The sequence below is a fragment of the Poromitra crassiceps genome (genome assembly GCF_964638095.1).
Source record: "Poromitra crassiceps genome assembly, chromosome: 2".
NCBI lineage: Eukaryota > Metazoa > Chordata > Actinopteri > Beryciformes > Melamphaidae > Poromitra > Poromitra crassiceps.
In genome coordinates, this window is record NC_139624.1 from 101,609,992 (window position 1) to 101,622,982 (window position 12,991).

General features: G+C 42.5%; 1 protein-coding gene across 1 annotated transcript in view; it reads right to left on the reverse strand.

Annotated features, from left to right (window-relative positions):
• Window positions 1–719: 719 nt before the first annotated feature.
• The window catches only part of ccny (cyclin Y), a gene marked incomplete at its 5' end in the record, with an annotated part of 113,946 nt that continues 101,674 nt past the window's right edge, over window positions 720–12,991 (reverse strand). The window contains 3 exons of the mRNA XM_083655352.1: window positions 720–5,438; window positions 6,620–6,782; window positions 11,280–11,446. Of these exons, the coding sequence (XP_083511478.1) occupies window positions 5,322–5,438; window positions 6,620–6,782; window positions 11,280–11,446 (447 nt within the window). The 3' untranslated portion in view covers window positions 720–5,321. The remainder of the gene's footprint in view (window positions 5,439–6,619; window positions 6,783–11,279; window positions 11,447–12,991) is intronic.

The window sequence follows — 12,991 nt, forward strand, 5'->3', positions numbered from 1 at the left end:
AAGTTCAGGAAACACAGCCTTTAAAACCAGGAAAAGACAACACTTATGCCATATCATGATATCCAAAATCTAAAACGATATCTAATCTCACCACAATATCGATATAATATAGATATATTGCCCAGCCCTGTCTTTATTATTCCCCAAACAATACATAAGTTCCATGTGTAGTATAGCAGAAGCTTTCTTGTCTGAATTGCTGTAGCAATAAACATGAGATTTGGTTTCAAAGACGTGTTGTGTGAGTTTGCATGGCTGCATACTCATGCAGCAATTACCAGAGCAGCAATTGAAATGGAAATGTGGGCTAATACAGAGGGTTAAATGTGTCCCTCAGTGACAATATGGCTGTGTGTAATCTCTATGTTACCACTCGCTCTAAGACATTTCAATGGTTCTTTTGGAGAGAAGAAAGCCCAATAAGCCATATCAGGTCTACAAGACAGTTCAACATTGTGATAGTGGAAAGCACTCAAACACTGAGTGATGCTTTGATATCTGGATGTGTTTGAATGCTGGTTCATGTTGAAGCTGAAGCATAATTTAAAAACAATGAATTGAGAGCATCAGAGGATGAAACGGTTGTCTTGGTATCGGTTTGTTCTGAGGAAAACTAAAATGGAATGAAGAAACTGGTATTCTGGAACCGAATGAGAAACACACATACATTGTTATTTATTGTTTATTGCAAGGTTTAAAAGTTTAATTGTTGCGCAGGTTTTTCTAAACATTTCTTCAGAAGAGAAGAATTGGGAGTCGTTTAAATCATAGTTAAAAACATACAGAGTGAAAGAGCAGAGAGAGATGCAAGTTTGGCAAACCGAGAACAGGAAGAAATGCCGAAAATAGATGACGACAACAACAGATTACAATACAAGATCTTGAAAATGGCAATGAAAAAGAGAAAGAAAAAGAGGTCACAGCTACAGCAGTTGTCTGACGCACATGAAATCGTCAAGATCGAAGCAGAATTTGTAAAATCCCCAAATTGTAATAGAAGAGAGGAAGAGAAACTGAGACTAAATTAAAAAGTAAAAACTCTATGCAGAGGTAGAGTTCAGTGCACAAGGCTATGACACACACCCAGTAACCAGCCGACAAGACACCACAGGCGCGAGGTGTTTGTGGGCTTTCTCCATTAGCCTGGTTAAAACCTTCCTGTTCACGCGACCTCACATTCTGTTTGGCTCTACGACTTCCAGCCGCGCACATCGATTTCCTGGAATTACACTGTAACCGGGCCAATCAGGGACTGCGTCATACGGGCAGTTTATACGAGGACGGTTTCCTATGGTGACGGGGGATTATTGTATCGTTAGTGCCGCCCTTTTAGACGGCGACGGCGAATTCGCGCTTAGGAAATGACACATTTTGAAACCACCCTCCAGAGTGAAATTCTTCGTTACACTCCCCGCTGATCGCTCCATGTAATCGCTTTGAGACGGCTCATTTCAGAAACTCTGACGTGCCTGCACACGCGACACATGCGATTATGCCATAGCCGTGCGCGAGTTGGCAACCATTTTAAAAATAAAACGTCAGTATGAATGAAGTTTGGCAACATTCAGAATTAAGCTACACTGCGGCCAACTTCAGTTACATGTTCAGAACGTTACTGCTGCAAGGAGCCGATGGCTGTACCCGGTCGGCATTTAACGTTAGTTACAAAAGCACGTCGACAGTGTTTTCTCACTGCCAGTAGCCTAACGACAGTAGGGTTTGACAGATCACAGTCAGCGCTCCCGGTCCTCGCTGCTCGTTAAAGATTTCCAATAGGCGTTATTCTGATAAACTGGTCACATATAAGTTACGTTCTCACCCGAAAAATATTAAAACTTTAAAACAGTTTGGGGTTTTTTTGTTGCTTGAAAACAGCTTTTTGGCAAGTCTAAATGACTGCGGTAGGCGTACTCTACTTCCGTGTTCAAAACCGGAAAGACGATTACGAAATGACGTCATGCAGAAGCGTCCTTGTATGGGCAAAGAATAAGGTGATCACACTGCCACCTAGCGACCTGGCATGTACATTACGGCGTTTTAAAAATTCAACAGCGCTCATGTAAACAGGGAGAAGGTGTGAAGGAAACGCTATTGTGTCGTTTCTTCCAGAAACTGTCCTCGTGTAAAGGGCCCCATAGTTGATGATGTAACTGGGCCAATCAGGACAAAACAGTAATGGCGTCTCCCGAAGCAACGACCGGTAACGTTAACGTTAGTAGAGGAAACATAAGCGCAGTTATTACAGAAATAGAGTCAATATACAACAATTAAACAAGAACAAGAGTATGCACCAGTGGAGTTTCTCGGCAGACAAGACATGTGGGCGGCAGGAAGTACAGACTGATCCATAAAGCCAAACACAATGCGAGGTCACGTGATATAGGATGGTTTTTACCAGGCTATTTCTCCATAGGTTTCACCTAGGGATTTACCATAGGTCGCCATTGGCTTTACCATAGGTAGGGCATGCACGCTTACTTCTGGGTTTAGAAACACCAGCCTGGACTGTATGCTGCACACACACACATACAATAGGATACACAATCTTTGAATAGCTCTACTGGCTGAACTCACAATAGCGACTCCTGGAACGTTACTTTCCTAAAGACACATTTAGCACTTTTTCTCCACTCACTCACAGCATCATGCAAAACACCAGTTCTCTTTCCGAGTCCCGACACCTCTTCAAATACTTCATGTGCAAGTGGGGCCGGCTGATTGGAGCAGCACATGAAACAGGTCCTTCATTACTTGATTACTTTGGTACAGTTCTGTCCCTTCTTTCATATCGACACTGTTGGTCAAGGTTGGAAATTGGACAAACTTGATTGACTGATTCTCTAGTAACTTGACCAAAAACAACAAAACTTAAATCACAGACATGGTGAATATAACGGTTGAAATGCAAAAAAATAAAAGTAATGAAGTTTGAATGTCAGAACTACTGTACATTGTGGTGACAAAGCATTCGCCGACATCACGTTTGAGTTTGAGCCTTTTATCTGACCATCGAAGAAAAACGCATTGCAAAAAATGGCAAAGTTAGTAAGTGTTTTTTTGTGTCGTATTCAGGCATTTCCAGCTGATTTCAGGATATATGAAGCATACACTATACTGTATATCCAGTGATGTAGTGATAAATAAAAAGGTTGGTAAACTAGAACATCCAGTCGTAAAGCAACTACTTATATAAACAAAAATCTGCACAATTTTAAAAGCCTGAATTTATGCAGTCTTCATACAACTTGACAGCACTTACTAAGATGTATGAGTTTAAGTGGGTTTACCCTTCACTGCATACCTGTATAAATCTTATATATATATAATTTCAAGAAAAAATAACTCAAATCAACTGTCTTCAATAAAACGTTACGTGTTTATGACAGTTTCACCTATTTCCAGTTAATGTCGGAAACAAGTGGCATCTCTTAAAGCACAAACATAAAATCTTTTTTCTAAAAAAACAAAAAACAAAATTTTAAAATAAGCTTGAATACCATAAATGTGACACTTGTTTGCTAAAGAATATTGGCATTTTTTGCAGTGCGAAAACATTGTAACAAGAAAACCCTTGACAAAAATATATTCTTTTAAGTGGTGTCTCCCATCTAAATCAGATTTTCAATACTTCACCTTCCTCTGTACTTGATTTGTCATAGGAACAAGGAATCAAACATACTCACCATCCGTCTCACCTACAGTAAATACCGATCCAATATAAATATTCTAACACAATTCTCATTGTTTTTTACAGTGCGACCTCAGCCTACAGACTCTGCACACTGGTGCTGTATTTACACTGTACAGAAAATGTTTGCAAAATCTATACAATCTATCTTTTTGTACGCAGTCTTTGAATCGTCATAATGCTTTTCATTCATTTTAGGCCCTCTCCGGAACGACGGGAAAAGAAAAGAAAAAAACACAACCCTGAAGAATCATGCTTAGTGGCTTTTGTTTTCGAGATTTTCATTATTTGACTTGTGCTGTTTCGTTGTAAGCTGGAAGAACTACCAAAATGTTAAAGAATGTAAACAAAAATACTTCATAATTATTTGTTCTATTCCTCCAGTACAAAAGGGAAAGAAGTTAATTGTGTTACACTAGCTTATTACAGGCACCACAGGTCAGGACAATGGCAGTGGACAAAGTACAACACAACCTCTACTACAGTGTGTCTCACATCTGATTGCGCCCCCTAATGGCCCCTTGTCATGGGTCCAGACTCCAGACTTTTCAAACATGAGCTTGAGGATTTGTCAGGTTGCCAGGCTAGGTCTCCAGTGATTGGTTAGGGAAAATTGAATCCCCCTCCCCATGGAAATCAGTTACAGTGGAGGCAATATCAGACTGAAGACGGAAATGGGAGTGTAAGGAGCTAGGAATCACTTTCCTCCCACATACAATAATCCCTTTGCATGCTTCATCATATTGGATTGGAGCAAAAGAAATAGGAATAGCAGGAATATTGCTTTAAGCACGTAGCTGTATCCGTATGGTGCCAGGGAGGCCAAGATGTTAAACAGACGTTCTGTAACTGAAACTTCACAGGGTCACTTTGAGCTTTGGCTAAATGGCTCAAATATGAATGACCCATAATAAAGACTGAAATGTATTCAAGGTGATATTTTGTCAGGGAGGGAAGTGTATCAATGCGATCATAAGCTGTACATTGAAGTAATACTGGAATGTTCTTTCCTTTGTAAAACACGTGCTCTGCTGTCCTTTATCCAAGATGGTGGATGAGAACGCGCATGAACAGAAACACATCAACAAAACGCTGAAATACAAAGGCCAACAAATTGAGAACATCTCAAATTTAGACGTGCCTGTTACCTGTGTCCAAAACCAGAAAAAAAAAAAAAAAATCTTCTTGTGCTTCAGCTAAGAAACGGACTAAGCCAGAGGTTTCAAAGTAAAGGAATGTACAAAGTCAACCAGCGATCAGAAGAATGTTTCTCAATTAACCGCACGAGTCGTCGAGCCCCACAGGGCCGTTTGGAATGCGGTTGTTCTTCTGCAGTTCAATTTCACTCGCCCGGTTCAGTTTGGTTCAGCTCAGTTCAGTTCGGGTCAGTTTGGTTCAGTGCAGGCAACCAGTGGGACTTCTTGTATGTACAGCAACCAGAAGGGGTGCAAGAACATTCGTAACAGTGCCAGATTGCGTGTGGGTGTGTGTGTGTGTATGCCTGTTTCTTTAGGGCAGACAGACAAACTGATCCACAGGACTGCTGCCCCCATGGTTTGACCCCTTACCAGGCAGAAATATGTCTACTGACAGGACTATCTATTCCTCTCCTTCGCCCCGCCGGTGGCCGATGTTAGGAAATGATGGCCGGATTCCACCGCACCACCGCCAGGTTGTCCGCGCTCACCGACCGCTTCTTGGCTGATTTCCTCAAGTCCTTGTATTTGTCGTCACACAACCTTGTGATGGCCTGAAAGGTCATAAAATGACAGAAATTAGATTGACCATTTCTACCATTTGTTTTCGCTATAACAATGTGGGCACCCAGAGTCTATCAGGCTGATGACTAATAAGACACACACACGCAGCATATGAGACATTGTCAGTCAGTAAACACACACAGCATATGAGACATTGTCAGTCTGTAAACACACACAGCATATGTCTTTTTACTTGTATTTTCATGCTCCCTCCCTTAATGCAGACTATAGGTCTCTGTGGGTGTGGGTGTGTGTGTGTAGAGAGCACGAGAGAGAGAGAGAGAGATATATCTCTCGCTCACTCTGTCTCTCGCTCTATCTCACTCTTTCTTCCTGCCAAATCATACCGCTTCACCGTGGCGCGGCAGCAAATGCTTTGTGGACCGGCAGCAGTCCGGGGCCACTGAGGTAGACTATCACTGTCTCTTTGACGGAGAACATTGGCCAATGAAACTTCTGCCAACATCGCTACTGCTGAGGTTAATGATAATTGCCCAGCAGTAAGGCAGAGAGAGAGAGAGAGAGAGAGAGAGAGAGAGAGAGAGCATTGTGGCAGTAAAGTTAATTACACAGCAACATGGCCCTACATCTCCTGTCTTTCACACACCAGAGAACACCAAGTGTGTGTGTGTGTGTGTGTTTGTGTGTGTGTGTGTGTGCGCGTGTGTGTGTCTGTGTCTGTGTGTATGCGCGTGCCTGTGTGTGTGTGTGTGTGTGTGTGTCTGTGTGTGTGCACGTGTCTGTGTGTGTGTGTGTGTGTGCGTGTGCATACGTGCGTGTGTGTGTGTGTACGTGTGTGCGTGTGTGTGTGCGTGTAGCAGCACTGTCAAATGCTGAGAGTGCAGGCTAATTATCAGGCTGGCCTCTGTTCACTGCGTTGCACATCCTCAAGCCACATTAAACCATATTGGTGTTTAATGAAAAAGCCAGGACACCTTCTGAGAGACTACTTTCAGAGTCTGCTTTGAAACGACTCAACTTTAAAGCTAGAGTGCGGAACTTTTGTCTCCCCCTTTTGGCAGTGAGAGTACATACTTAATGCTACATTCATTCATTCGTGTGTGTGTGTGTGTGTGTGTGTGTGTGTGTGTGTGCGTGCGTGTGCGTGCGTGTGTGCGTTCGCGTGCGTGCGTGCGTGTGTGCGTGCGTGTGCGTGTGTGTGTGCAGTCACCTCTAGTTTGGTGGCCTTGTCCCTGCTGAGGGGCTCCAGGGGGAAGCTGAGGTTGTTGGCCTCGGCCATGGAGCGCAGGTCAAAGTAGTACTTGGCGTAGACGCTGGATGGCACGTTGATGTTGAACTGCAGCAGCTCCAAAAACTGACGCTCCAGTTCATTCCTTTGTCAGCAGAGACAGAGAGAGGGAGGGAGAGAGAGAAGATCGGTGAGTGGGGAAGCAAGGATTTCAGAGGGAGCATTTGTTCAGAGGGCACTTTCATTTTAGAAAATAAGATGAACGAGCCAAATACAATAAGAATAATTCAGGATAAAACAGCCTACATCAAGGCCTGCCTATAAAAAGGTGTTTTAAGATTTGCCTGTCTATGCTCCTCTTGAGACTTGGGAAAGGGCAAATTATATTTGACTAGAAACCAGACCTAGTTGAGACTAAAAGTAGTCAAACAATGTAATGGCCGTCTACAAACAAATCCTGTACAGACAGATGAAGACAGAAAGAGAGCTAAGAGAGAAAGAGAAGAGTTAGTCCATATGAGACATTCTGACAAATCCACTTCCTTCACCTCACAGAGACAGACACGTGTATATGGCACTGGCATTAGCGATGCATCATATTGGATGAGATGTAGAACAGGTGCGCTTCCTCAATTGCCTGCTTGGCATGTACTTTTTCCTATATTGTATTGCTATATTTCTATTAGGGGTGCACCGATCGATCGGCAAGTAATCTGTATCGGCCGATTTTGACCTCAAATATGCGATCGGCTGATTGCCGATATTTTTTTACATTACTTTTTTTTTTTTATATATAAAAAAAAAGCCCTATCACTAATCAGGCTTTCCAACGATATAAAATACAATGCCAATTGGTATTATTAACACGTTCACTGCCATTGGCGAGTCAACTCGTCAAGCAGAAACCAACGGTTGACTGCCAATGGCGAGTCAACTCGTCAAAAAAATTTTTTTTTTTTTTTGACGAGTTTTTGCCGAGCCAAAACTGCAGGGGAACGCGCGAGGAAACCATTCTCATACTGTAAAATGGATTGGCGAAAACGCTTTCGCTTTCGCGCATTATCGCGCTGGGAGCTGGCGGTGGGGGATTGCAAATTTGCATAATAGATTATGGGTGCAACACACTTTGAAACACCGGCAGAAAGCCCACAATCGCACGCAGCTTCATTCCAGCTGAGCTCACAACCGAAACGAACGAGCCCCATGCAGACTCGCCCAAAGAGCAGCTGCCAGCAGCCAGGCAGCACAGACAGGCAGAGCCTCGCTTGTACCGCTGCAGCCACAGAGGGAGGAGAACACACACGGAGGGAGGAGTTTGAAGGAGAGGGGGGTTTCCTGCTGCTATGGAGGAAATTACTGTTCAAAACTATTGTTTAGATGTCTGACGTCTTACGCCAAAAATAAATGGTTAAAGTGACTGTTCTATCGAATTTCACAAAAAGCCATTTATCTCAGCTTAAATTTTCAGACGCTGAAACCATGCTGTATTCTACTGCTAATGCCTACATAACTACTAACTCTACAAACTAACTCTTTTAGACAGAGAAAGCACACATTCTATTAGTTCTTTTGAGATCATTTGTGTTCACAAAATCTTAGCAGAAAAGAATCCTCGGCTCTTGAAAGATGAGCCAGAATCCTCAAAAAAAACCGTTGGCAGAAGCTACCTACAGTATTGAAAAAACGGCTGGCAGTGAATGTGTTAAAGGGGAGAAATAATCGACCGAAATAACGTTTCCAAACTTTTTTTGAGGAGTTTATATATCGGTAATCGGTGATCGGTCGATGATCGGTTGGGCAGATATTTCCCATAGGCGATCGGCAATCGATGATCGGTGGCAAAAAACGTGATCGGTGCACCCCTAATTTCTATGTTGTATTCATTTTAAGCAAGTACCTCCCCCTACACAGGTGGGGATGATTATTTTACCTGCATTATAAAAAAGAGGCTGGTACCATCATTTTGTATGATGCTCTGATGAAGGCCCATGGCCGAAACGCGTCAAGTCTAGCCTGAAATAAAAATGGAAACCTGAGCAAAAGTCTTGCATTTTACTTTTTGGAGTGCCGCTATTCTCACTCATCGAGTGATTTTTTCCTACATGCATCATATTGGATCTTTTTGTGATATCTGATATGCAGATATATTCCAACTCCTTCAGCTGATTGCCGATGCAGATACCGATACAGTACAGTATACAGTGTTTCCCACAGGATTTTGCGAATTTGTGGTGGGGGACCGCACCCCCCCTAGGGGGGTGCAGGGGCATGCCCCCCATGCGAGATTTTTTAAAACATTTTAAAGTAAAATGCATGAATTTGGTGTACTTTGAGAAAGCTTAAGAGCAAAATTAAAAGGCTAGATCTATGAAGAACATGTCATCATTACTGTGCTGTGGGTTTACAATGACAAACTAAATTTCTCCCTATAGGTCAGAGATACTCAACTTGCTTTGCCACTTTCGTGAAATGATAGAAGGCGAGGAGCCAGTTAATAAACAAACAATATACATTTTTCTGTAGCGGATTGTAGGTTTTTGGGGTGTCAGCCGGAGTTTAGGCTGACAGTGTTGTGCACACCGGATAGTTAGGTTAAGTTAGTTAGGTTAAGTACATACATAAGTGCCTGGGTAGCGAGCAGATGGCGGTATTTGACAATTTAGCAGCTAAATCATAGATTATTGAAAGATATTCCATATTCCAGACTGAAATGCTATAACAGAAGTATTGGCCAGAATGACATGAACATTTATTGGACACTTATTCAGCGGATATCTTGCATGTTGCACTGTTAAAAAAAAAAAATTTTTTTTTTTTTGGTCAACATCTTATTGTGGCGGTCAAAATATTATTGTGGCGGCCCGCCACAAATTCCTTTATGTATGGGAAACACTGGTATATGCACATAAAAAATGCCACCTAATTTCAGAGAACATGAAGTCTCTCCTGTAGTGGAATGAACACATTATTATGCCTACTCTTATCGTGATGGCCCACTGGCAGATGCACACATAAATAAAATGCTTTTCAAAATGTACACATTCACTGAGCAAAATAAGAAAACTACTTCAACTTTGGTTATGTAAAACAAGCCATATTCTTTTTTTTTATGTAACATTTTCTTTCCAACAAAACTGTAAATTTCATTCTACTTAAACAGGCTTGGATGATGCTCTCCCTGAGACAATCCTAACAATAGCCGCCACAAGCATCAAGCAATGTTCGTTTTGGGCTGATGTCAATATTTCATTTGAAAGCCTTTACCGGCCGATACCGATGACGTGCCGATATCATGGTGCATCCCTACTTAGCATTATATTTAAGAAAAGAAGAATATTAAATAAACCGACATCCTGACAGCAACAAACTAGCTACATTTAGACCATGGCACTGGAGCCAAATTCTCCCTAATAACACTGGCTCCTTCTCATCTTACCATTCCACTCATCTCACTATCTCCATCTCTTCCCACACTTCCCTGCAGTTCTGTTACAGACGGGCCTATGTGAATGCACAGTGCTCTGTATCTACTGGGGGTGGAAAGGGGAACAGAGCAAGCCCAGGCTAGTTGCCTGAGCGAGGGGGATTTAGGAGACTGAAATTGATCTTCAGTGAAAATCTCCGGTCAAATACTGAGCCACTGTCCCGTAAAGCGGCCATACGGGAGCAGAGGATAACCATGCTGGGGCTACTCTCATTGGAGAGCGTCCAAGGCAGGCAGGTTGCTGTCACGACTGTGTGAATGTGATCTCAGTCCATATCCAGGCAGGTTTGTTGTCACGACTGTGTGAATGTGATCTCGGCCCATATCCAAGTCACCGGAGCAGAGAAATGGGTGTGAATACGCCGTGGGTCAGGAGGTCGCAGCAGTGGCAACACGTCTACGGACTCGTGTTCCACCTCAGAATAATCCAGCCGGGATTCCTGTGGATTTGTGACGGATGTGGCATATGGGACAGCGTGGCAAGGCCTCATGCTTCAGATGCTTCCTACCCTGTCTTAAGTGTGCTGTGCTCAAGCAGCACTCGGTCCACAAGAACACTGGTCCAATGTTATAGTTCTCACATGCTGTGCCAAGGGACAACCCTCCCAGAGTATCCACTCTATTGCTATAGAGTTCTCCTTTCGCCTTATGTCAAAATAAAAGCCATCTCTGAAACTGTTTCCGGAACAGCAGTGTTCAAATGTTCCAAGTTTCCTAGTGCAGCTTAATTTCACCAGGTGGGGCCATTGAAGTGATGAATCTCTTTTTCAAGAGAGACCTGGCCAAGCCAAAGAAGAAGAATCGGGAGAAAAAGACAAACAATATACAAACATTTACATTTAAGTCCAAATTCACTACACAGGCTAAGCACTCAAAAGCCACATCCCAGTCAAGCGTGCCAGGATGAGGGGGGCAGACGTCCCTACACATGCGTCTCTCAACACCTCTTGAACTAGGGCTGACCCCACAAACCAAGGCTATTCTCAGCCCAATGCCCCTGATTCCTTAGCACTGAACAGGACTCTGGGAGTGAATGGTGCTCTTCTTATTTTACTTCATCTGTTATCGGAGAGTGTGTCCATTTGTGTTACTGTGCATTTCCAACTGCCTGTCTAAGCAATGAAATTCCATGTCTTGTGTGTGTGTCCAGCAACTCACATGTCCTCCACTGTGATATCCTTGAGGATCTGGCAGTAGTCGACGTTCCACACCGCCTGGTCGTCCCAGACTTTCGAAGCCAGGAGGATGGCTCCCAGGACGATGCGCTTCCAGTTGGCGGGGCAAATGTCGATCTCGGCATATGTCAGGAGCCTCTCCAGGTACACCTTTGAACAAAGAGGCGTGTCACATGTTATTATCTCAGAAAATATTGATGTATCTATTTATTCATTTTGGGACATAAGACAGTATAACACAGTATAACTCATCATACACATCACCCAAAGCGTCTTTGAGTCCTAGAAAAGCGCTATATAAAACCCATGTTTATTATTATTATCATTGGGATGGATTTCGCAAAGGGTCAAATATAGGGAGGAGGCGTTTTTGGCATAAAAGGAGGCGCACAAATACTGCTACATGCAAATTCACAAGCAGATTTTGACTTACTGTTGCATAAATCAGGCGGTCATTTCATCAAGTATTTTTTTCATTTTGCCACAGTTATAAAGTCGATACGATGCAACCTTTGTATTCTGCATTTTCTTCCCGTAATATGAACACAATATTATGACAACAATATCACCAGGCCCTGTAACTAAATTAGAGAGAGAGCAGTGCAGTTGAACACAGTGACATACTGTTTGCACCGTACACACTGGGTCAGATGAAGGACACATTCTTATCACACATGTGTAGTATACATCAATCTATTACCGGACTTTTCCTTTAAAGGAATAATTCACCCAAAAATGAAAATTCCGTCATCAATTACTCAGCCTGATGCCAGTTGAAACACAGGTGAAGTTTATAACACACAGGGAAACCTCCCATCACAACCCAAGAGAAAACGAGTGACCATTGACAATGCTTGGTTTTCTAAGTGTTTAACAGTTTTTATATAGAAGATTATTTTCAGTTTATGACCATTTCCAGTTTCACTAGAATGTACAGTTACAAAAAAAAAACTCACAATATAAATCATGTCCATATTGATTGAAGAGGTTAATGCATTTTTAGCAATTCATACCCAAATTATTTTTCTCTGTGATTAATTAGCTGTTGCTTTCCCTGCCTAGATTAATTTGGGGAGTTGGTTTGCAGTCCAGCGCCTACTCCTCCTCGAGGTAAAAACCACAAGAACATGTCAGAACCTGATGAAATGTGGCTTCCCCCTGGAGCTCGCTCATAAAATATCCATGTCGATCGAAGCCCCCCTCCGTGTCTCCCTCTCTCTCTTTTTCAGCAGCCAGAATCCAAATTCCCAGTTTCTATAGATCACAAAAGCACATTGAGCCTACAGGCACCTGTTACTTGTGAGTCAACATGCTGGTATAGAAGCTTTTTCTCCCTATCCATTGATCATCATTTAGTTGTTTGCCAGGGAGAATGTGTTCTATGAGGTTTACATGGGAGCTGTAGTGCTTTGTAGTGCGGAGATGTGTCTGGCTCGCTAATGGAACTCCTACTTCATAGTTTTTCTCCCACCGGCTTCTCTGGCAACTAATGCAATGCATTTCTTGCCTTCAGCAGCAAAATGCTGAGTAGCCTCTCTCTGTGATGAGTACATTTACACAATAACACTTCACATTAGAGCTACATAAACCCATTCTTCCCAGGGTTATAAGTTTGGTATTTTTCATTAGCTTTTATATGTTTATATCGTTTTCAATTTGTATTTCAATTTCAGTTTAGTTTTACTTAGTTTAGTG